Here is a 24,876-nt window from a genome sequence, read left to right as displayed (position 1 = left end):
CCTGTGATGGAAGTGTCACTCATATGCATGCTTTGAGATACCAAACTGTTTTCATTCTAAAGCTTCCATTCCATTCAATTCTATTTAATTTATTTTTATATAGCACATTTTACCACCGCAAGGCATTACATGGGTGTGTTGTGATGTATTACAACATCATTAACAGAGAACAATACAAACACAAGGAAGAAGAACAACAAAGAAATGAAAGAAATCATGAAATGACAATGTAAGAGAGGAACCAAAAATTCCCAAGTAGGGAGGAAAAAAACCTCTGGGGGTCCAAGGTCAACTGGCTGCCCAGTACCCCTGGGTAAGCTAACATTACGGGAAAAAGAAAAGAGTGGGCGTTCTTGTTAAAAGCAAGGTATAGACTTTGATCAGTTCAAGCCAAAGTATATCAATGAGTCATTTCTCCACGCCAGTCTGTAATAGTTCATACAGTAGGTCACATCCACAATGTCACCCATCCATGGCACTGAACCAGGATTCCATCTCAGATGGTGCCCACCATGAGCACCATCTGGACATCTGGGAAGGAAGGCAGAGAGCATGGGTGGTCAGAACATGCATTGGTATTTTAATGGACAAACATAGTAGATAAAAATGGCATATACGGCAGCACCAGCAGCCATAGTTACAGTGTATTATGTGGTAAGTTGCAGGTAAGCTAAACTGAATGCTTAACTGCTAGGTGTCAATTTATTTATATGTGGAACAACATGGAAACCTGCATTCTGATCTGAGTGAGCAATACAGCTTGTAAACCTGAGGTAATTCTGTTAGGTAGGCAGGTGCTAGACATTTTAAGAGCCTTATATGTAAGTAGGAGACCTTTGAAGTCAGTCCTGAACCTAACAGGAAGTCAGAGCAGATAACAAAGTGCAGGGTTATTTGTTCAAATTTTCAGCTCCTGGTGATAATTCAAGCTGCTGCATTTTGAATACACTACAAGGTGTTTAATGTACCATGTATGCTCCCATATAATAGAACATTACAGTAGTCTAAGCCACTGTATGCTGTTGCTGAGAGAAAAGTTCAGCCCCTTGGAGTGGAGTGCAGAGATTATAGCCTTCCTATCTGCAGATTTGCCTCCAAACAAGAGAATCTCAGTTTTCTCAGCAATTACTGGTAAATAGTTTTCAATCGTCTAGGTCTTTGCTTTGGTAAAAGTGAAAATGGTAAATTACCTGGATTCAAATAACATTCTGAGGGATAGCCAACATGGATTTAGGAGAGGTAGATCCTGTTTAACTAATCTACTTGAGTTCTTTGAGGAAGCTACAAGAGAAATTTTTCACAAAAAGGCCTATGGTGTGATCTACTTAGATTTCCAGAAGGCCTTTGATGTTGTCCCCCACAAACGGCTCTTGCTTAAGCTCAAAGCTGCAGGGATTTTAGGAAATGTAGCAGCTTGGATCGAAAACTGATTAACAAATAGGAAGCAGCGAATAGTTATTAGAGGCACAATGTCACAGTGAGCCTGCGTTCATAGTGGAATACACAATTGTTCCTAATTTACTTTAATGATATTGACTCCAATATATACAGTAAACTGGTTAAATTTGCAGACAACACCAAGGTGGGTGGTGTAGCAGATACTGATCTACCAGCACAGAGGCTACAACGGGATCTTGATTTAATTACCAACTGGGCTGATACCTGGCAGATGAAATTTAACATACATAAATATAAGGTAATCCATGCAGGGAGCAGAATTATAAAGTACAGATATATTATGGGTTCCACTGAAATAAAGGTAGCTGATTACGAGAAAGACCTCGGTGTGTATGTTGATGCTTCCATGTCCCACTCTCACCAGTGTGGGGAAGCAATAAAAAAGGCCGACAGAATGTTGGGTTACATCTCTAGGTGTGTTTGTTTAAGCCAAGGGAAGTGATGCTACGATTATATAATTCCTTCGTAAGACCCCACCTAGAATATTGTGTGCAGGTTTGGTCACCATACCTTGTGAAGGACATTGCTGCCTTGGAAAAGGTGCAATGTAGGGCTACGAGAATGATTCCTGGTCTTAGAATAATGTCTTATGAGGAGAGGTTAGCTGAGCTGAATCTGTTTAGCCTCGAGCAAAGGAAACTAAGGGGGGACATGATCCAGGTATATAAGATTCTAACAGGTCTGGATGCTGTTCAGCCAAATGGCTATTTCAATATTCGTTTAAATAATAGAACTCGTGGCCATAAGTGGAAATTAGAGGGAGAACATTTTAAAACAAATTTGAGGAAGCACTTCTTTATACAGCTTGTACAGTATGGAATAGTCTTCTTACTAGTGTAGCATAAGCTAAAACCCTGGGTTCCTTTAAATCAGCACTAGATAAGATTTTAACAACTCTGAGCTATTAGTTAAGTTCTCCCCAAACGAGCCTGATGGGCCGAATGGCCTCCTGTCATTTTTTAATTTTTTATGTTCTTATGTTCTTAAACCTGAAGCAGCACCACATGAAAGCAAAGAGAAGGCCAGCTCAGATACTTGATCTTGAACATGATAACTAAAAAATTATTTGGCTGATCTTTTCAAACTTTTCAGGCACATTGTATGGACAAATATATGGACCTCTTCAAATTTTGAAACAAATTTAAACAATGGTGCTTATTGATATGAAAGAGAAGTGTTGGGAAGCAATAAAAAAGGCCATCAGAATGTTGGGTCCCTAGGATCTGGGACGGATTATGGGTTGTGTGGGCCCCTGGGCAAAACGTTCGCGAGGGCCCCCCCCTCCTCCACCACCACCACCACCAGCACCACCACCACAACCACCACAATTCAAGGACTCTTGGCAATTGGCCTCCTCTCGTTTGTAAATTTCTTATGTTTCAGAATTATCTGTGAGCCATTTGAACATGTTTAAAGTCTAATGGTTGTAATTTCATTGTTAATGAAAGCATATAAAATGTTCAGTACCAAAATTACTTGTTCGCAGAGGTTCTTCCTTACTTGTTAGATAAACTATTGTCTTGAAAAGGTAGCAAGCTTTATTTTTATTATGATCAATAAGGTGAGAGTAATAGGCTGAACACGCCCTATAGAGGGCTTTCTTGTTTTCTTGCAGGCTGTCAGACCATGCCAACTTGAACACCTTTAAACCCATAGATTTCCATTTGGGCTTTAATCTGCAACACTGCTATTTGATATGGTATGGTACATCTGGAGTAAAATACTATTGGGTTGATTCCTCAACAGCTAGCATTAGTGTCAGTGTACATGGATAAGAAGGAAATAAATCCTGCCAACAGTAGGGGTCAAACCTGGGTGATCTCTATAGGATTCACCTGCTGTCAGTGGTATGTATCAGAGGCAAAAAGCAAAGTCAAGGTGTCTACATTCAAAAAAATCTGAAATTGCCTGGGCTTTGGTATTTTCACATCAGTTTCTCAGGGAGTCTGTCAGTTTTTTCTGGGAGTCACACAAATACCTTGGACTTCTGCATCTTGAAATAGGTAAAATTACTTTAATGAATTATCTTTAGCTATAGCTAAAAAGGAAAAGATGTAGCTATTATAAAACACTTACCTCTACTAGACACTGCTTGTATTTAGATCATAGCCAGTTTTTTGTAGATCATGTACAATGCCTGTCTGGTCCTGGATGAAGGATTGAATCTATTGAACATAACACAGGCAGATCAGGGATCAATAAACAGGCATTTCTATACCCAATCGTCTTCCTCGTTACCAGTGTTAATTTTTGTTGATGAAGACTATGACTAAAATTATTCAACAGATTTTTCATTAATACAAATTAATAATACAAATTATTACAATAATACAAATTAATTCATGATGCCAAAAACTATGATGAAATATAATAACAAGTTAGTCAAGGACTAAAAACAAGATGAAAATGTCAGGAAAAGACAAATGTGAAACTTTCAATCAGATGTTGTATCTTTAGTTAGTGTTGATTGTAGTTTTGCATGGTTTGGGTAATGCTGATCTAACCTGCTTCAAGTGCATACATCAAGTCACTCTGTTTCACATTTGTGACCCGTCGCCACGAAATGAGTCTTAAGTCGCACTGGTAGAACTGCACCCATAAGTCTCATTTCGTGGTCATGGGTCACATTTAATGAAAAAGAAAACAAGACTCAGTGCTGTGGATAGCGATATCTGCAGGGGAACAAGGACAATTAGGGAGGCTCTATGCGCACCAAAGTTAATCTATTGACGCAGGCTGCAGTGACAGTCGCTAGGCAAATGATATAGGGTTGACGCAATAACTAGGAACGTACAGAACTACATGTTGCACCAGATAAGCCGAAATTGCCAGAGAGTGGAAAACTACGGACAGGGGCGGGGGCTGCTTGTAGAAGGGGTATAAGACAAACGATGAACAACAAGGAAGTCGAACTCTGTGGGGGGTACGCCGCGTTGTAGAGTTCCCAGATAGATCTGCAGGAATAAAGGTTATTATCATCCACACGTCATCCACGCCTCCGGGTGATCTCTTCTCATCTACGGACTTGGTGGAGTCGGCGTACTTAGATCACAGTGCAAGTCATGTTGAGCAGCAATAACAGGGAAAAGCACCAATGAATAGAAACATCCATCCATCCATTTTCCAAACCACTTATCCTACTGGGTTGCGGGGGGTCCGGAGCCTATCCCGGAAGCAATGGGCACGAGGCAGGGAACAACCCAGGATGGGGGGCCAGCCCATCGCAGGGCACACTCACACACCATTCACTCACATATGCACTCCTACGGGCAATTTAGCAAGTCCAATCAGCCTCAGCATGTCTTTGGACTGTGGGGGGAAAACCGGAGTACCCGGAGGAAACCCCACGATGACATGGGGAGAACATGCAAACTCCACACACATGTGACCCAGGCAGAGAATCGAACCTGGGACCCAGAGGTGTGAAGCAACAGTGCTAACCACTGCACCACCATGCCGTCCCCTGAATAGAATTTTTTATTTTTTTTTTCTTTTAATGTGTGTTAAAATTCACTGTCATGATCCCTAAATTAGATTTAGCCAACTAAATTTCCTGTAGTATTCATCGACTGTAACTGGATTAAAATTAAAGATGACTAAAATATGACTAACACTAAATTGCATTATTGTCAATGCTAAGACTAAACTACAGCAAAATATGCCGTCAAAATGAACACCTTTATTACTACACATGTGAAAATCAAGCACAGCATGTCTACCTGTGTAATTTATATAGAAGCTTCTTATTGAAATACTTATTATTAATTTTTCTTCTCAGCGACTCAGTCAGCTAATGCAATATTAAAATGCATACCTGTATGGTATTTTCAAAAGCAATGTTATTTTGTAATATAGTTTTGGTATTTTGAAATATTGGTGAGTAGCGAGGGGGAGTGCTCATGAAAAGATCTGCCAAACTGAGATCATCAATAAGTTTCACTAAACATTTTTAGTCTTTATATGAAACAAAACTTAGCCAGCAATTTTAATGACGTTCCTTTTCAAGACAGTGTGGTGCATTTGTGGATAACTTAACAAAATGGGTGAGGATGAGAAAAATGAGCAAGGAATGATCACTAAAAGACATTAGCCTTGCACTGTATAGAAATATTTTGGATTCCAATATTGAGCAAAAGTGATTTGTTGGCACAACTTGGGGCAACACCACCAACTTATTTGAAAAACTCTTCTGGTAAATAATAGGGTTGTAACGGCACATATATTTGTTGTGTACTGTTTGGTTCATCATTTTCCATTTGGTACACATGAAAAAAATTAATACATTTACTGACACAGGTGGTACCTAAATTCACAAGTAGATGTTCAACACACAAAACATAACAGTTGGTTATGGTTAATGCTAGTTACAGTCAGTCATAATCGGTGATTTGGGAACACTCATTTTTTCAATAAAGTATATCAGCATGGAAAGAGTACTTGATAAGACTAATGGCCCTATTATAAATCTGGCACAAAGCAGCATGAGGCACCACACAAGTGCTTTTGCTAGCAGTTGTCATTTTCCCCATCCAGTGCCCATGTTGTTTAAATAGCAAATGTACTTGCGCCCATCTGAGCACCCATGTGTGTGTAGGTCTTAACATAAGGTACAGTCAGGTGAATTGTTGGTGCATTGCTATTTTGAGACAATGGAAAGCATTGCACTGTGGACCAATCAAAACCTGGTCTAAAGTGACTGGGCCCTGTTTTAATAGAGTGCGTGGTCTGCAGCGCATGGCGCAAATAGTTTTAAGGCCTGGCAAACTCACTATAGCTATTTTAATGGTGGAAAAATATGTGCAGTGCCAGGTGCATGGTCCAGAAGGGTTGTACTTAGTCTTGTAGTCATGAGTGTGTTTGGGGCTGGGGACCATTTTAAAATATATCAGGCTATTGTAGCTACCCACTGACTTACAGCCTGTACTCACTTGGCATGCATTTTGAAACGTATAAATCGTTTCTGGAATTCTTTTTTTTGACTGTGGTATACCACAGATAAGTGAAACCGCAGCTGTGGGGGTCCCACTCTGATAATTAGCCATTTTCATATGTTATTACTGTGATTAGCTTATTCTGGTGAATACTATCATATACTATAACGTAATAATACATAGATATATATAAAAATATACAAAGTACTGTAGGACTCAAGTGACATCTGCCTTGTCAACACGCCTAGCGGGCGAATCGATTAGGCTAAAAGACTGCTTTATTAAAAATAATCCTTTCAAATAAAATGAGTAAAAAATAGGCTAAAAAAGTCCAATCAACCCTTCTGCATTGCGACTTTCCCCAACATGGTTTTGATTTATCACGTAGTTGGCATAACAGATTAAATGGAAATTTTTGGGGAATTTTTTGAAAGCCACATGTGAAGGACAACAGTTGACACACAGAAAGTCTAGTAACTCATAAATACGTAAAATATATGTACAGTACTGATTTGGAGGATGCCAAGCATATTTATGTCAGCCATGCATGTGATAACTTACAGTGATCTTTGTATTTTGCATTTCTTGTATCTTTTCTTCTGCTGCGCTTGCCAGATCGTGGGGGTCCTGCACCCCTAACCCCCACAATGTCGACTGTAGTATGTCCTCACAATCTTAAGTTGCAGTGCATGTACTTACACTCCTGCAGCAGTACAACTGTCCACCCTGTCCTTGTTATATATATGTACACGTTTATGTGCATTGTGATGGATTGCTATCCTGTCTGGGCAGTCCTCTGCCTCCTGTCTCATGCTTTTTGAGTCCCCAGGCTAATTCCAAGCCTTTACTTTAAATTGTGGAAGATGGATGCTCTCTCTAATTTATCAGTCATCATCATTGGTAAGCAATACCTTGTCAAATATTCCCACACCAATAAAATGGCATAGTAAACATAGCCAGGATACCACTTCTGAATAAAATCCAAGGCAAATAATTTTTAGCTTATAAACATAATCTATCATTTATGTTGTCTAATAATCAATGGCAGGACAGTAATAATAAGTAACAGTCTGCATACATTCACAAAAGAATCATTGCAAAATAACTCAATAATCTTGAAAATGTCCTAATGATCTGAACAGTAATGACACTTGTGAGGACATACTCACCCTCTTCAGCTGCTCCGTTATGTTACTGATGTGCACCCCATGCTTCCCGCATGTTTCCCCACCAATCAGGTAGAAGAGGTTAAGTGTCACCACTTTGATTTCGCCTAGCAGGAGGGTCTCCTTGGCTGCAGTGGACTGGATGTGGTTCCATGTCATCTCCTGCTCAGAGAACCACAATATTCAGAGGGCAACCTGCATTGATGTAAATGAACCTCACCCCCTACAGGGTGGAGTGGGCTTTCTACTCGATCGGTGATCTTGTAAGTTGTAACTCAGTCTTCCTTCAGTTTGAAAGTTAGACATGGAAATATTGTAGTTAGCAAAGAATTCTAAAGTATAAATCGTTAACAGAATCTTCATATGTTCAGCTAATTAAATTTTATGTTATCACATATATAACTACATCAGTCTTTATATAAATGAAAATGTCTAAGAACTCATAGAATGGCCCAAAAGTCAACAACAAAGGCACAAATATCAGTGAAAAAGACTTTATAAACTACAAAAGGGTTTGTCGGAAATTATAGCATTGACTTCCTCAGACAGCCCTGTCACTTGCTCTGCTCATCTAATCTATACTCATGCCACACTCAATAACCTGTACAATTTATAGAAGTAGTGAATGGATCATCAGGATATGTGAAAGTTAACTAGATTTAGTGCTGCTGGAAATTCAGTTTTGTATTTCCGGGAAAGCTCTGTCATTTGGTCCGGCCGTGTAATCTGTACTCGCCCCACACTCACCAACTTGTACAATTTCTATAACAGATCCAAAAATACGAGATAAATCATGTCCCATATTGGCTGAAAATGCTACACAATATTTTAACAATAAACAACAAGGACAGTATTTCCAAATCAAAGTATTATTAACTACACTTAATTATTAATTGCACTTTCACTTACAGTACAGTACACCAATTCATCGCCTACTAAACAACAGGAATATTTGCAAACCAGTAACTTGCGCTTACCTGATGACTGAACTCATGTTTTGAATAGTTAAACGTGGTTAATCACTCTTTCTTGCAGACATACACAAACACATACACACTCAATATACACAAATGAGAACTGCTGTGAAGCTTGGAGTCCGAGGGCATTTGTGTGATTACACACTCCAAAAAACAACATGATTCAAGTAAATTCTCCCAAAATAAAGTTAACACACAAAATAAACAAACACACCTAGAGATGTAACCCAACATTCTGTCGGCCTTTTTTATTGCTTCCCCACACTGGTGAGAGTGGGACATGGAAGCATCAACATACACACCGAGGTCTTTCTCGTAATCAGCTACCTTTATTTCAGTGGAACCCATAATATATCTGTACTTTATAATTCTGCTCCCTGCATGGATTACCTTATATTTATGTATGTTAAATTTCATCTGCCAGGTATCAGCCCAGTTGGTAATTAAATCAAGATCCCGTTGTAGCCTCTGTGCTGCTAGATCAGTATCTGCTACACCGCCCACCTTGGTGTCGTCTGCAAATTTAACAAGTTTACTGTATGAATTGGTGTCAGTATCATTAATATAAATTAGGAACAATAGTGGTCCTAAAATTGAACCCTGCGGTAACCCACTATGACCTTGTGCCTCTAATAACTTGCCGCTTCCTGTCAGTTAACCAGTTTTCAATCCAAGCTGCTACAGTTCCTAAAATCCCTGCAGCTTTCAGCTAGAACCCTGCATTGGGACTGGGATCCCGTGGGACCCAACGGAAATCTCGAAGGAGCGGGCGGTTTTAAGGTTGCCTCGGGTGGGAGCAGGCGGCTAAAGATAGACAGCGGGTCCCAAGATTTTTGGCAGGATGGAGAATGTAACTGATGTTATTTATTTTCCATCCATCCATTTTCCAAACCACTTATCCTACTGGGTTGCGGGGGGGATGTTATTTATTTTGTGTTATATATTCGTGTTTGTTCTGGCCATCGTATTAAATTGTGATGTTGTTGAATTTGTTTTATGTATTCAATTATATTCATTTATTCAATTGGAATAAAACATTTAATGCATATAAACTTATTTCACCATACAGTATTTCCGTTAATGGATCTGCGGGTGCGGGAGGGATTGAACAGAAATATTGCGGGAGCGGGCGGGAGTGACAGAGACAGACAGCGGGAGCGGGCGGGAGTGACAGAGACAGACAGCGGGAGCGGGCGGGAGTGACAGAGACAGACAGCGGGAGCGGGCGGGAGTGACAGAGACAGACAGCGGGAGCGGGCGGGAGTGACAGAGACAGACAGCGGGAGCGGGCGGGAGTGACAGAGACAGACAGCGGGAGCGGGATTAAAAAAAACAGTCCTGCAAAGGGCTCTACTTGGAGCTTAAGCAAGAGTCGTTTGTGGGGGAGAACATCAAAGGCCTTCTGGAAATCTAAGTAGATCACATCGTAGGCCTTTTTGTGATTCATTTCTCTTGTAGCTTTCTCAAAGATCTCAAGTAAATTAAACAGGATCTACCTCTCCTAAATCCATGTTGGCTATTCCTCAGAATGCTATTTGCATCCAGGTAATCTACCATTTTCACTTGCATTATATTCCCAGTAATGCTAGTTAAACTGATTGGCCTACTGTATAGTTTGCTGGGTTACTTCTGTCCCTGTTTTTGAAGATGGGTATTATATTAGTATGCTTCCAATCAGAGGGTACCACACTGGCAGATGATGATTTCTGGAACGATTTTAGTGCGATTAGTCTCAAAATTTGATCAGAACGAAATGGAAAAAAAATAGGCAACATAGATTTTTCTAGTTGTTTGTCCTATTGGCATAATCTGAACTGGCTGCAACATATTAGTGGCACGGACATAGATATAGTCAGGGACATAGATATAGTCAGGAACATACATGATCACCTGACTGTGACTGAGGAACCTAGCAAGACCCATGAACACGCACTGAAACACAAGTACAGGTGTTATTAAATAGACAGAACACAAAGAATCCAAAATCAGACTCTCTGGCTAAATATCCCATTCTGAGCTGATGGAGATTGCTCACAAGCAGTCCAAAAAAGTTAACCTGATGTTGTGAAAAATTCAGAAAGCAAAGTGTTTTATCAATATGTAACCATATTTACTGTCACACCCTTCCTCTGCCCACATGCTTCCTTCCCAGCATGGCTTTAACGAGCCACATCTGTTCATCGTTCGTCCTTCCTCTCATTTCAGCTCTTGTGTGATTCATGCCAGCTGTCTCTCATTTTCTCTTTTGTTATTCCTGGTATAAAGGTGTTCCCAGTCCTCTGCTCACCAGTCCAGTCATCAAAGTCATAACGTCAGGTCAGATCAGATCAGGTTAGGATGGGGAGCACGTGCTGATGCAGCGTTTTGTCGCACCCACCCCACGTCAAGACACCTTGGGATCCCAGCTGGCAATCCCCCAGGCAGACACACAGTCCAGTTCCACCCTCCAGAAATGGCCATCCATCTGCCACAGCCAGGTGTTACGTGGACATCCCCTTGGCCTGGTCCAGCCACTTGGGTCCTCAGCAATGACAATACTGTGAGCCTGATCACCCTCTGGGAAACATGCCACATGGCTATAGTGCCATAACAGTGGATGAATGAAATCCAATCTGTCAGCTCATTGGTTAGCGTCTATGTCTCACAGCTATACAACAAGACAGGATGTGATAACGTCAGCCCTGCTTATTGCCTGCTCCATGTTTTGATCCCCCGTGATCTTTTTGCTTTGTTAGATTAATATTGTATATTTAACTTTGTAGCAACATCTTTTATTATCCAAAGATATCTATTTTATAAAAGATCCTTCTTTTTTCCTCCTAATTTCCTTTTTTCAAATGGGATACTTTATTTTCAAAAGGGAGAATTTTTTACAAGTACTTCCATTTTTAAAAATTGTTTCAACTACTGTATAATAAAGCATTTATTCAATGGAAAAAATCCCTTCTGTTTTCATTCCTCTGCGGGTCATTGTGACTAATAATTGTCACATGTCACAGGAGGGCAGGAAAAAGAGGTTTCTAACAAGGGGGCTAACAAGGGACAAATGTGGTTCGTTGAAGCCATGCCAAGGAGGTCACAAGAGAATTAGGAAGGGCAGGATATGACAATAATAATAAAAGTGAAATACCGTAACTCTGATACCGTAACACTGTGATATTTTCTGAGACAGTTATTATACCATGAGAATCTCATAATGCTGCAACCCTACTTGCAACATATGTATAAAGATTGAAAAGGATCTGACAATTTTTTTGAGTTATTGTGCTAATGGGATCAAATATCTGAAATCACCCTTTTTTAGGTATCACTATGTGAAAACTGCTTCAGTTTTGAGGTGATCTGTCTCAGAATTTGATCCCATTCAGTTTGTCACTGCAAAGTTTGAAAAAAAATCCATACTGTACTTTAAGAGTTACTGTGTTCACAAGACCTAATGTCTTCTACAGCTGCGATTTCCTTCCATTGCTGTCAAACAGCACTGCTGCTTCAATTTTAAGGCAATATTTCTGAAAATGAAACCAGATGTAGATCTTCACCCATCCAGCCTCACCCGTACAATGATTCTGCAAAGTTTGAAAAAAATCCATTTACCGGTTTTTGAGTTATCATCTAAAGCAAAGTGTCAGTGGAGGCAGACCAGTGCTAAAACTATATGGCCCTATGGAATACAATAATAGTTCTAGAACAAGGGACTGTCACTGATCAGGTAATAAGAATGTAAGGCTTACCCACTTAAAGGCTAGAGAGCGGACTTGGTCCAAATGTGTTTGCAAGCTTGACAGCTGGTTGTTACACTGCAAAATCTGATTACTCCGTTCTTCTATGAAGTAGCGATGCTGCCGGCGCTGGGTCTCTGCAAGTTCCTGCCCATCACTCTCTTTCAGCAGCAGCTGCTCTCGATTGGCCAGCAGAGTATCAAAGCGGCCAATCAGTTCCCAAATATCTCCAAACTGCAGCAAATCCCAATGCATGCATGTAAGACATAAAAAAATGCATAGACAATGTATAGGATTATAAGATGGACAATATGGCTGTTTTTGAAATAGCTTCCTAGTGTAATGACCAACTCCCTGCATAGCATAATGCAATGCAAAGGTGACATCTGCTGTCAAGTGACTACTTATAATACAAACAAAACGGCTGAAAAGAGAAACTTTGTATACAAAAACATTTTTTTTAAATACTATTTTAAATAATAATAATTTAAATAATAATGTTACAATAAAATTATTTTACCAGTGTTGTTTCACAAACTATGAATCTAATTATAGCAAGAAATCCTGTACATGTAGGAAAGAATGTTTACATGGACCATTCTGCCGAATCAGTGCCATTTCTGTCCCCAGGGCATTATATGTTTAAACATGCATGGAAAGTAACTTTATAATACACATTATTATCAAGCAAAGTATCCTCACAATCTTCTCATTGCAAATTTAAGATACATAATGCAAAACATTAATAAAATCTACCTAGAAAATTGAAAGAATTGTGTTCGTCACCAGTCCCCACTTACTAATGCTGCACTTCACCATGAAATATAACTAAAGACCTTCAAAAATCTTATTTTTTTGTATTATGTGACAGTATTACCCATTTATGCTATAAATACATTTTCCTTTATAGTAAATCAATAATGTAATACAATAACATGTTAAAATACAAATTTTAGTCGTGTCCTCAGGTTTTCACTCAGTCCTGTTAACCCTATTACATTTCCTCCCCTAAAAGATTTGGTACATTTCACAAGTGGCATGTTCAACTGGAAGTTGCATTACCTCAGCTGCATTAAGACCATAGGGAAACCAAATCATCTCTCTTTCGCATCTGTATTTTTGGTGTGTGCCTGAGGTGGTGGTTCTCAACATTCAGACCTGTTATCCAAATTCTTGTTATCCAAATAAAATGTTTTTTATTTGTTTGTGTATTTAAAAAAGGAAATATATTTTTTGGTAAGTTATTTGAATCTGTTCGATTTTTTTCATACTATTAGCTTTATTGACTTGTGTCAATTGTTGACGAATTTGATAATTTTACGCTAAAGCTCAGTCCTATTACTTTCAGTCCTGTTACTTATATAAAAAGAAAAGTACAATTTGCATGTATATGTACTGCTTTTTTTAACCAGAAATATGTTTTTGAACATGTAACCAATAATTTCTTTAAAATATATGCTTTACTGAGGGAAATACAAAAAGATAGTTTATATGATTTTCAAAATGACATTGATAGCAGCATCTTTTTTCATGAATTACATGAGGTTTTGGTAACAGGATTGAGAGAAATGCAACCATCTTCCACTTAAAACTTTGAAAAAATTTGCCTCAGATAGACCAATGGATATTTTGAATAGTAAAATATTTGCTGTTTGATTCTGTGTTGGAAAAAGGAACTTAAAATTTAGTATTGAAGATTTATAACATGTAAATGGCACTGATTCAATGAAAAATCCAAAAATATGTGACTTTAGGAGACGTCTGGAATAGAAGATCTTTTGAACATTTTCTTTGACTGCCTAGTATTTTTGCATCAATATGTACAACTTAAGAATTCCGCAGGGGGTCAAATAATTATTTCCATCATATATAGAGAGATGGAGAAAGATGGAGAAGGCGTAAACTGATTAACCTTTTTGGACTTTTTGGTGACTTGATCCAGAAAGTCCTTATAGATGGTACTTCTTTGTACTTTAACAAGGAGGTGCTCTTTCTTCCTCTGCAAGTCGATGCTGTCCCGTTCCAAGTGCTCAATCTCAGCCTCCTTCTGCTTTGTCAGTTCTTTCTCTTCATAAGCCTTCTTCACAGCCCGAGCAAACTTCAAGTTATTCTCCTGGAGAGATACCAAGATGTGCTTTTCTTTAAGAAGCATTATTAGCAACAATAGGCTCCTATAATTAAAGAATCTGGAGCTGGGATTTATGAGGTACACTTGTTTTGTTCAGCTTCAGATCAATTTGCTGCTCATACCAGTGAGTGTTTCTGTTAATTCCCCACTGCTAGTGTAACATTATTGCTGCATCTCTTTAGCTACATTCTCGATTTTCTGCTACAGTGATGCTTATGGCCAGAGGAGCAGCAACAAAACAGGCAGGGCAGGCAATGGCCTGGGACTCCAAGGGGGGGCCTGAGGGCGAACGATTACATAAAACATTGCAATGACAAATCTGCGTTATTTGAGTGTTCTGTTTTTCACAAAAGTGAAAAAGTGAAAAGTCTTGTGTTTATTGAATTATCTTTGTTTATATTATTAATTTACACTTCATAGTAAAATAAAGGTAATACATTTTATTATGCCAGGGGAGGGCATAATAAAATGTAGAGGACCCCATAGAGTTTTTTGCCTAGAGCCTCCAGAATCCCTATACTTGCCACTCATTATGGCCACTTTTTCAATTATTTATTAGCCTAAACCACAAAATAAACATTGAGAGAAAAAAAATCCTGCAGTACTAATCTGAGATGCCTTATATCTGAAGCTATCATATTTCCATGTTTAAACGTGCTTAGGTTAGGTTAGAACAGTGTCATTGTTTCATATAAATTTATTTTATTCTAAGTATTTTTGGAGATTTTGAGTATTTAAAAGTGCTTTAGTTTGTGTTTATATTAATCATCTATGTGTGTGTGTATATGAAACTTTTTATCGTATTATGCTGCCATCTTGACCAGGACTTCCTGGAAGGAGAGATATTGTATTTCCAATGAACCTTTCTGGTAATATAAAGGATAAATAAATAAATAAATAAATAAATAAATAAATAAATAAATAAATAAATAAAATGTAGCCTCTAGCAGTTTTTTTCCACATTTTTAATTGGATTATATGGATAGTTTTCCTCTATTTTTTTCTGCTGAAATGGTTACTGTGCTATCGTTTAGTCATATGGCCATCCTGACTCCTGTATCTAATATTTTATTTTGGTACATTGCTATTTTCTCTAGTAATGTATAGAAAATGGTTGAAAACAATTACAAATTACAAACGTAAAAGATAATGGTGCAGAAGAATGGTGCAGAGATATATTTTCTCCTTGGATTGGTACAAACTTTGAGAAACTTGTTGAATTTGAAGAGGGATTCCTTCAGTTGTTCATCGTTGTCAATATTTCTACGCTCTGTGCACAAGCTCTTCATCCTCTTCTTAAATTCCTGGGAATACAGGGGATGTATCTTTGTTATTGAAATCAAGTCTGTGGGAACTGGGGGGGGGGGGTGGTATTGTTTTTGGGTGTACCCCAATATTTAATTTGGCTTCATTCATACCCCCCCTAGACCACTGCTTTTTAATCATTAAACTGTACCCTCCCCTCCATATCAAACTCTCTCCTACATCTTTGATTGACATTAATCTAGATATTTACTGCAGATAATATTAGATATCGTTTGCATTTTAGCTTCATGTGTGATACACAGAAGAACAGAATTCAATCTCTGTATGACTGTAATGTATGACTGCTCCAACAACCAGTGTATAAACTTAATGCAGTCCTACGTGTCCCTCTCCTGCTTCCCTGTTCCACGCATCGCGTCAGAATGTGACAATACGAACTACATTCATCCATCTTGTGAAGAAATGGGATGGCTGCACACCACTAAGGTGGCTACAATTATGTGGTTTTTTGTTATCCAAAAAAATTATCCCATGGAAAAATGTGTAATATAACTGTATCTGAGTGAGATATTGGAAAAAAAATCCTGCAAAGAGATGGGGATTAGCTATATTTTGTGCTATGACTTGGAAGTAGGGTGGCGCAGTGGTTAACACCATCGCCTCACAACCCTCAGAGTAGGGCTCAAGTCTCCACAGTAGCTCCATGTATATGGAGTTTGCATATTGTCATCATGGGGTTTCCACCCACAGTCCAAAAACATGCTTAGGTTAATTGGAGTTGCTAAATTGCCTGTAGGTGTGAATGGCATGTGAGTGTGCCCTGCATTGGGTTGGCACCCTATCCCAGGTTGTTTTCTTCCTTGCACCAATAGCCTACAGCATAGGCTATGGACCCCGCAACCTTGAATAGGACTATCAGGGTCGGTGCCCTTTTATCCCGCCTCCTGTGTCCTTTCTCTTTTGACCAGCAGGCACTGCTAGTCATCCTACCTTCCCACCTTTGTGTGTTTTACCCTGTTTCCTAGGCTGTCGCATAGATTAGCTGGTTGAGCATGTGGTGTAGAAGTCATGGGGCCTGTGGTCATATATTTAAGATCGGCTGAGACCAGTCTCATCAGTTATTTTGTATTTACTGTTTTGTTCCCTAGTGTTAGTGTTTTTGAGTTTTCCTGTTTAGGTTTGTTTTCCTTGTGCTTTGGTTAAACTTTGTTTTCTTCTTTCTTTTTCTAGTGTAGTATCTTTATGTTTTTTTAGTTGTAGGTCTTGTCGGTTTCTTAGTTTCTGTGCCTATTTGTTGTTATTAGTTGAACCTGTTGTCTGTTTCCTTGTGCCAGTGTTTGTTGATTGATTAATTCATTGCTTTACACCTGTTCCTTGTTTGGCCCAGTTTCCTGTGTATTTAGGTGCCTGCCGTGCTCTATCCTCTAGTCAGTCATTGTATTTGGCGTTGTCATGTTACTCTGGCTACCCTGCCTGGTTTCCTTTTGTATGTTTAGTTTCCCCAATAAACCCCTGTTGTCTCTTGGAGTGCATCATCAGCTTCCTTTCCTCGCCTGCAACATGCCCCGTGTCTGTGACATACGACAAGTGGTTATGGAAAATAAATAGATGGATTTCAATGCCTGTGAGAAGTTATGCCAGCTTGGTATCATGAAATACATTTAGAGTGCAGTTGAGGCTGGTTGGCACATAATACACAGTGTGTATTAATATTTGCTATGAGGTTATGATTTGTCACATGTCTGACATATACAACACTGGTCTCCCCTACATCTATTAACACGGATAATAAAGCTCCAGATTTAATGGGAAAACAGTGAAATAAGTAAACAAAGGAGCAATATGTTACCACGTCTTCTCTCTAGTCAGTAATTCTTTCATAGCATTTTTAGTTGGAGATCATTTAGAATTCAATTTATCTTTCGGTCAGTCTGATTTTGTTGAAAAATAATAAATGATATTAAATTCTAAATATTACAGTTTATGTTTAATATGTTCTCGTTGATTATAAATTAAGCGAACTTGCAAACCTTTTGCGTTAAAAACTACAATAACTATTCTAGCTTAAACCAATAAATTCAGCAGCCCAGCTCTATCGTAAAGTTGAAAAGTCTGAAAACCTTTCTCTGTGCAGACAGCGCTTTTTCCACCACCTCGATATCGCTTAACTTCTCCATCTTACGCGTAGCTCCCGTTTTAAGATCCGTTACCGGCATCATCCTTAATAATAAATAGATAATAAATACATCGTTATTACCATAAAAGCAGTTCACCACGAAAGTTGTGAGAAAGTTTATTATACGTCAATATAACTAACTTCACTTAAGTGCCACTCACGCTGTCAGATGATCGTCATACACTGTTCGAAAACAATCTTCAAAATTGAGTCATTCTTCTGCTATTTCGTTCTTCTTGTTTTTTTTTTTTTTTTTACTTCTAGAGGATTAGTTTTCGTGTCTCCAGGGTAACAAGTAAAGGAGTTCTGCTACTCTACAATGCTCCCAACGACAGTTCCTAAGCAACGGTTGTTTCCGGTTTGAAATTCCCTACTTCTTGGAGACCAAACCATCTATCTTCTATCAACTAATGCTGTAAAGAGTCACAAGGTGGAATTCCATCTAGAACAGCTTTTTAAAATAAAAAACACTTTTATAAAATAATGCATATCACATATACTTTGGGTCATTCCAACTATAGTATATTTTTCTGACTCTAATCATATTTTTATTTTTTAAATATCTTTATATGTCATATAAATTATTATGACTTTATTCTCGCAAATTACGACTATATTCTCGAAATTTACAACATCCATCCACAAAATCACCCTTCAACGGGACTGAAGCAGGACTCCAGCTCAGATGGTGCCCGACCCGGGCGCCACCTAGACATGTGGGAAGGATGGCAAAGAGCATGGGTGATCAGAACATGCATTGACACACTAATACAAGCATAGTAAATAACAATGGCATGTATAGCCTTTTTAAATCAAAAGGCATTTCACAATATTCTTGAAATATCAGGAATCAGATGTCTTGCAACCTCTTGCAAAACAATACAAATTTTAAAATTACACCCACTTGTTACTATTTTCACTGCACATGTTTTTAAATGCCATTAAATTATGTGAGACAATCTAAGATATATTCAAAGCAAACAAACATTATACCAAACTTTAATAAATGCAGCCTTATATACAGCCAAAAGATAATCCCAAAAAGAAACAATATATCCACTACTTCATGAAAACAAAAGTAATCAGCACTTTTATTGCATATTTAACTATTTTGCATACCATATGTAATATTTAAGATGCATGTGTCACGATCCTGGGCGTGCGAAGCGGCGATCGTGAGGGTAGGCGAGCAAGGAACAGGCAAACCGGTCAAAGTCGGGGCAAAACTCAGGGTTTTAATGGGATCAGGGAGCAGGAAACACTAGACGGGAGATACAGACACCTAGCCACAATAAACTACAATGACGGACAGGGGAAACGAGTCAGACCAGGACTTAAATACTGGGTGAGAGAGCGGGCGTTGGCTCTGGCAAGTCACGAGCAGGAAGCAGGCGATCAGGCAAAAGACGGGTAAACGGGGATTTAATGGTCAAACGGGGACTAGGAAACATCTCACACATACAAACAGCAGGTAACGTCAACGAACATCAATGACAGACAAAGGCTTCAGGCAAGACGTGGACTTAAAAAGACAGGACTGGTTGAAAATAATAGGACACGGCTGGGCAAGATCGGGAAAGCACACGTGGGTAATCAGGGGGCGTGGCACACACAAGGAGCGGACGAGCCGGGCATCACACCCTCTCAAAGCAGGCTACTGCTGGAGCGGGGAAAAATATAGGCAGCAGCTCAGGGTCCCCAAAAACTAGTGGCCCCAGCAGGACAGAATTTCCAGAAGTTGCATTTAAGGATATAACATCATGTGATCATTTAAATGATAGCAACAAGTACATTATTTATACATTATAGTTGCCCCCCCCCCCCCACTCCATCTGCAATGAACTATACATCCATCCATTTTCCAAATCGCTTATCCTGCAGGGGGTCCGGAGCCTATCCCGGAAGCAATGGGCACGAGGCAGGGAACAACCCCGGATGGGGGGCCAGTCCATCGCAGGGCACACTCACACACCATTCACTCACACATGCACTCCTACAGGCAATTTAGCAAGTCCAATTAACCTCAGCATGTCTTTGGACTGTGTGGGGGAAACCGGAGTACCCGGAGGAAACCCCACGACGACATGGGGAGAACATGCAAACTCTGCACACATGTGACCCTGGCAGTGTGAGGCAACAGTGCTAACCTGCCGCCCCCTGTAATAAACTATTGCTACTTTAAAACTTTGCGCTACCCAGCTTTCTTTTACCACTAGAGTCTTACCAGTTGTTCACTCCCAAGGGAACTGGCAAAAAGTAACAAAAAGAAAAAAGCACAAAGATACTAAACATTATTTTTGCCTTATCTGATATAGCCTGGGTAGAGTGGTGTAGACTTGCTGTATGCCCAGATCACTACTACAGGGCACCATTTACTCATGCCACACCCCAGCAAACACACTTATGGTATAGATTATTATATTGTACATCCAACTTTACCTGACCAGATGCGTGACTATGAATAATCCCGACTCTGTATCTGCATTGGATATCACCAGCACGCCACACGCCTTGTAGAGGGAGCCTGCATGTTTGTTATAGCCGAACAAAACTACAGCTAAAAGCAGCCCTGGGGACCAAATTGTTTGTTATAAGCGAAATTCCGTTATATGCGAGTCCACTATATGCGATGCTTTTTCTGCATGTTCGTAAAGGCGCACGGCCAGGACCAGCAGACCTCGTCCATTACAGACGATATTCCATTATAAGCGAGTCCATTATAATGGGATTTTACTGTATTCACGTTTCATTGTTTAGAATTCCCTCTCATTTCTCTTTTGGCTCAAAAAATATCTCCAATGGCCCATTTAGGGGAGGCCCCTACCCATATCAGCATAGAGGCAGAGTAGTTAATCTGCCCCTGTATATCTATACATAAATGCATAAGTTTAATTTAATGTATTATTTATAATATATATATAATTCACTTAATTCATTTATGTTGCATGGACTTATTCATAACACAAACTTTACTCTTTTGTTTTACATAACATTTAAGTTGTCAGACCGGGCCAGGGGTGCTTTTCCCAAAAGCATAGTTGCTAACTACTGCCTCCTTTCCACCAAAATGGAACCATTGCTGGTGCTGGTGCAGCTGAACTGGAAAAAAAAATTCAGAATATGACTCATTGCACTCTGTCTGTGTTGCCTGTATCCACTTTTATCTCCATAGTTTATTCTTGCTCATTGTTTTCCTGCTTTCATTTTAATTATTGCGCAATAAGAGTGTTAAAAATTGAATTTTATAGTCCATTTCATTGTCTTTTCACCACTCCAATGCCACAATATTTTATTTATTCGACCTGCAACATATTTATACTTATACTTATATTTATACTGTTACGCCGGGGAGATCTGCGCACCCTGCGTGCCTCCCGAGTGCTCGTGAATATAGCCCTGTGTCTGTGTATTGTACATATGTATTGTTGTTGTATAGTTATTATGGTCATAGTTGCCTTCCCAATCGTAGTGTGTATTTTTCCCTGTGTCTTGTGTGTATCCTGTTCAATTTTTGTGTGTTCTTAGTTTGTATCTCTCCCACTATGTGTGCACCTTAAAGTTCGGTGTCATGTGTTTCAACTTTGTGGCAGTTGTTTTATCACATGCTACTGAGCTTTCTACCAGACATGGGACATTGGCAAAATCTATTGTTGTAAATATGGCAGAACATGCATTAGGTCTAGTTAAGGTGCCACGGATCTTGCAAATAAGAAACTGCCAAATAAGAAACCAACTTTAGTTTCATTCCTGATCTCTTAGACACATGTAGTTTCAATAATTAATAAACAACTATTAATTAAATGAACTGTTCACCAATAAATCTGGTAAAGTTGCATTTCAACGCGCACTAACACTATGCATGCATTTTAAGTAATGCATATTAAAACAGTATCCATAAATCTAATTTGCCAACGGAACTGTTATAAGCATTGTTTGATCGCTGAACATTGTTGGGCATGTTACTCATGAAGAGCAGGGACGTCACTAAGATTGAAAGACAATGGCGGCTTAGCCCCCAGGGTTGTAAGAAGGAATCAGCACATAAAGGGGGCTGAAAATTTTTCACCTAAACTGGCTTCTTTAAGAACATAAGAACATAAGAACATAAGAACATAAGAACATAAGAACTATACAAACGAGAGGAGGCCATTCGGCCCATCAAGCTCGCTTGGGGAGAACTAAACTAATAGCTCAGAGTCGTTAAAATCTTATCTAGCTCTGATTTAAAGGAACCCAAGGATTCAGCTTGCACTACATTATCAGGAAGGCTATTCCATACTCTGACTACACGCTGCGTAAAGAAGTGCTTCCTTAAATCCAGCTTGAAATGTCCTCCCGCTAATTTCCACCTATGGCCACGAGTTCGTGTATTTAAACTAATGCTGAAGTAACTATTTGGTTGAACAGCATCCAAACCTGTTAGAATCTTATATACCTGGATCATGTCCCCCCTCAATCTCCTTTGCTTGAGACTGAACAGATTTAGCTCAAGTAACCGTTCCTCGTATGATATTCCTCTAAGACCAGGAATCATTTTTGTGGCCCTACGCTGCACCTTTTCTAAGGCCACAATGTCCTTTTTAAGATATGGTGACCAAACCTGCACACAATATTCTAGGTGAGGTCTCACCAAGGAATTGTATAATCTTAGCATTACCTCCCTTGACTTAAACTCCACACACCTGGAGATATACCCCAACATTCTATTGGCCTTTTTTATTGCTTCCCCACACTGGCGAGAATGGGACATGGAAGCATCAACATACACACCAAGGTCTTTCTCATGATCAGCTACCATTATTTCAGTGACACCCATGAAATACCTGTACTTTATATTTCTGCTCCCTAGATGGAGTACCTTACATTTATCGACGTTAAATTTCATCTGCCAGGTATCGGCCCAGTCACTAATTAAATCAAGATCCCGCTGTAGCTGCTGAGCCACTAATTCAGTATCTGCTACACCACCCACCTTGGTGTCATCTGCAAATTTCACCAGTTTACTGTATATATTGGTATCCATATCATTTATGTAAATTAGGAACAATAGTGGTCCTAAAATCGAACCCTGCGGTACCCCACTATGTAATTTTATTATCTCATGTACAGCAATTATGCTGTTATCTGGCTCACATTATTTCATTCACATTATCTTCTCTGGAAGATTCCATGCCTTTGGTTTACTTAGTCTTTAAGATGTCTACCATTTTGTTTACTGCCTGACCATGTTATTTTCAAGTGAGATAACTGCAAGGTTATGAAGCCTTCTCTGCCCCATTGTTTGATGCAGCCAGGTGTGCAGCCGACGCAGTGCACTAAAGGACCTTTCACAAGAACAGCTGCTTAAAGGCACTGTTAGGACAGCTTGGATGATTTCCCTCAGAGAAGGAAACATGTCTGGGTTTAGGAGGTTGTGCACAGCTAACATATCACAAGGTGGTGGACATCCAGGCTCTGTTTTGCTTGCAAGAAAGTTTCTGGCAACAAGGACCTCCTCTGTTTTCAGGTCAATGCTGTAGTGCCTGGTAAGTTTATCCAAGTGGGATTCATCCAAAAAAAATCTCAGATTTAAGGCTGCATGCCTGGATGCCTTTTAGGAGCCCTGCATCTACACTAGAAAATCTTAGTTCAAGCTCACTAAGCATTTTGTCCATACAAGGGAAAAGCAAATCTGTTTTCAAGGTCTCTGAGCTGACCAACTGAGTCCGCATACCCAAACAAAATCCTCTATTTTCTTCTGTTTCTGCCTCTTTTTAGTATGTGGTTCTAGAATATTGTTTGTGTGGCAGATAGCCTGGGTTCTCTCATAAAGCAAATGTTTCTATGTGTTTCTTTCTGAGTGTGTCACAGACAGCATCTTTGCCAAGAAAGGCTTCTGCAAGGTCTAAAGTCTCCTTCTGAAGGAGCTTGTGGAGACCTTCAGTTACAGACAGAAGTGCCTGAAATATACAGTGAACACACGTTGTTGAGAACTAGGAGAGCTTTGCTTTCATACCAACAGCAGACACTCAAAAATGGCAGGTAATGTCTGATGAAATGCGTTGATCGATAGCAGCTCACATGCCCAACAAGCGTTTGAAAGTTGTACAAGTTTGGCTGCTGTCAACCCAAGCTTGGACTGAGCCTCTTTTAACTTAAGATAATTCACTAGTGAGGTTGTGAAATAGGAATATGCACACTCCAACAAGTCAAAACGTTCCACAGCCTCTGAAAAAGCCCTGCAAGTATGGCATAAAACAAGGTTAAGCTCGTGAGCATAACAGTGAACATAGATAGCTTCAGGGTGGAGCCTTCTAAAATGTACCTGCACACTTCCCGTAGGACCATTTATGACCTCTGCACCATCATATGTTTGTGCTACACACTTCAAATCAGCAAGACCATTGTTCTGGATCTGCTGCTGCAGTTCACTTGCAATGGAAGGGCATCAAATGACATTAGCTCTGAAAATGCTAGGAAACGTTCCTTTACTGCACCCTCTGACATGTACCTGTCATGACCTGTGCGCCCAGTCCTCGTGTGTGCCACACCCTCTGATCATCCATGTGTGCTTCCCTGACTGTGCCCAGCTGTTTCCCGTTATTTCGGCTTGTCTGGTGTATTTAGTCCATGTCTAAGTCCGTATTCCCCAGGTCTGTAATTGATGTTCATCGCTGTCAACCCTGTGTTCCTTTAATAATTCCCATTTACCTGCATTCTGGATACCTGCCTCATCCTTCCCTGCTTCCTGCCTGCCCGTCCACCCATGATCGTCACAGAACACACAAACAGCCAGCTGCTTTGATTGTCCATTTCTTGCTTCATCTGCCATAATGGCATAGAGTTTACAATTTGTCATTTCAGACACTATGACACTGGTCACCTATTGAGCACAACACTTAGTCATCTCATTCTGAGATATTAGTGAGGTGTAGATGACATTTAATGAGGGATTGTATTTTTGAAGGAATGGATCAATCTTCATTAAAAGCTCCATGCAAGCAAGAAAGTTGCCTCTGTTTGTGCTCTCTTTGCATTCATCAATGCCACGAAAGGGGAGTCCCTGTCTCCCTAAC

General features: G+C 39.6%; 1 protein-coding gene across 4 annotated transcripts; it reads right to left on the bottom strand.

Annotated features, from left to right (window-relative positions):
• On the bottom strand, positions 1 to 19,122 carry cfap73 (cilia and flagella associated protein 73). 4 transcript variants are annotated; one of them, XM_048985965.1, is made up of 9 exons: positions 18,941 to 19,116; positions 17,983 to 18,529; positions 17,766 to 17,865; positions 15,582 to 15,683; positions 14,164 to 14,364; positions 12,264 to 12,485; positions 7,559 to 7,717; positions 3,535 to 3,623; positions 49 to 531 (listed from the first exon to the last, which is right to left on the bottom strand). In XM_048985965.1, exons 3-8 carry the CDS (start codon positions 17,862 to 17,864, stop codon positions 3,540 to 3,542), a joined length of 867 nt encoding a protein of 288 aa, XP_048841922.1. In that variant the 5' UTR covers position 17,865; positions 17,983 to 18,529; positions 18,941 to 19,116; the 3' UTR covers positions 49 to 531; positions 3,535 to 3,539. The 4 variants fall into 4 exon arrangements, with proteins under 4 accessions (XP_048841931.1, XP_048841941.1, XP_048841922.1 ...); XM_048985958.1 differs by having other exon boundaries at positions 17,983 to 19,116; XM_048985974.1 differs by lacking the exon at positions 3,535 to 3,623 and having other exon boundaries at positions 1 to 531; positions 17,983 to 19,122.
• Positions 19,123 to 24,876: the final 5,754 nt, after the last annotated feature.

This window comes from Brienomyrus brachyistius, chromosome 2, assembly GCF_023856365.1.
Source record: "Brienomyrus brachyistius isolate T26 chromosome 2, BBRACH_0.4, whole genome shotgun sequence".
NCBI classification, from domain to species: Eukaryota; Metazoa; Chordata; class Actinopteri; order Osteoglossiformes; family Mormyridae; genus Brienomyrus; species Brienomyrus brachyistius.
The sequence above is the reverse complement of the archived record's forward strand: the minus strand, read 5'-3'. Positions and strand labels throughout refer to the sequence as shown.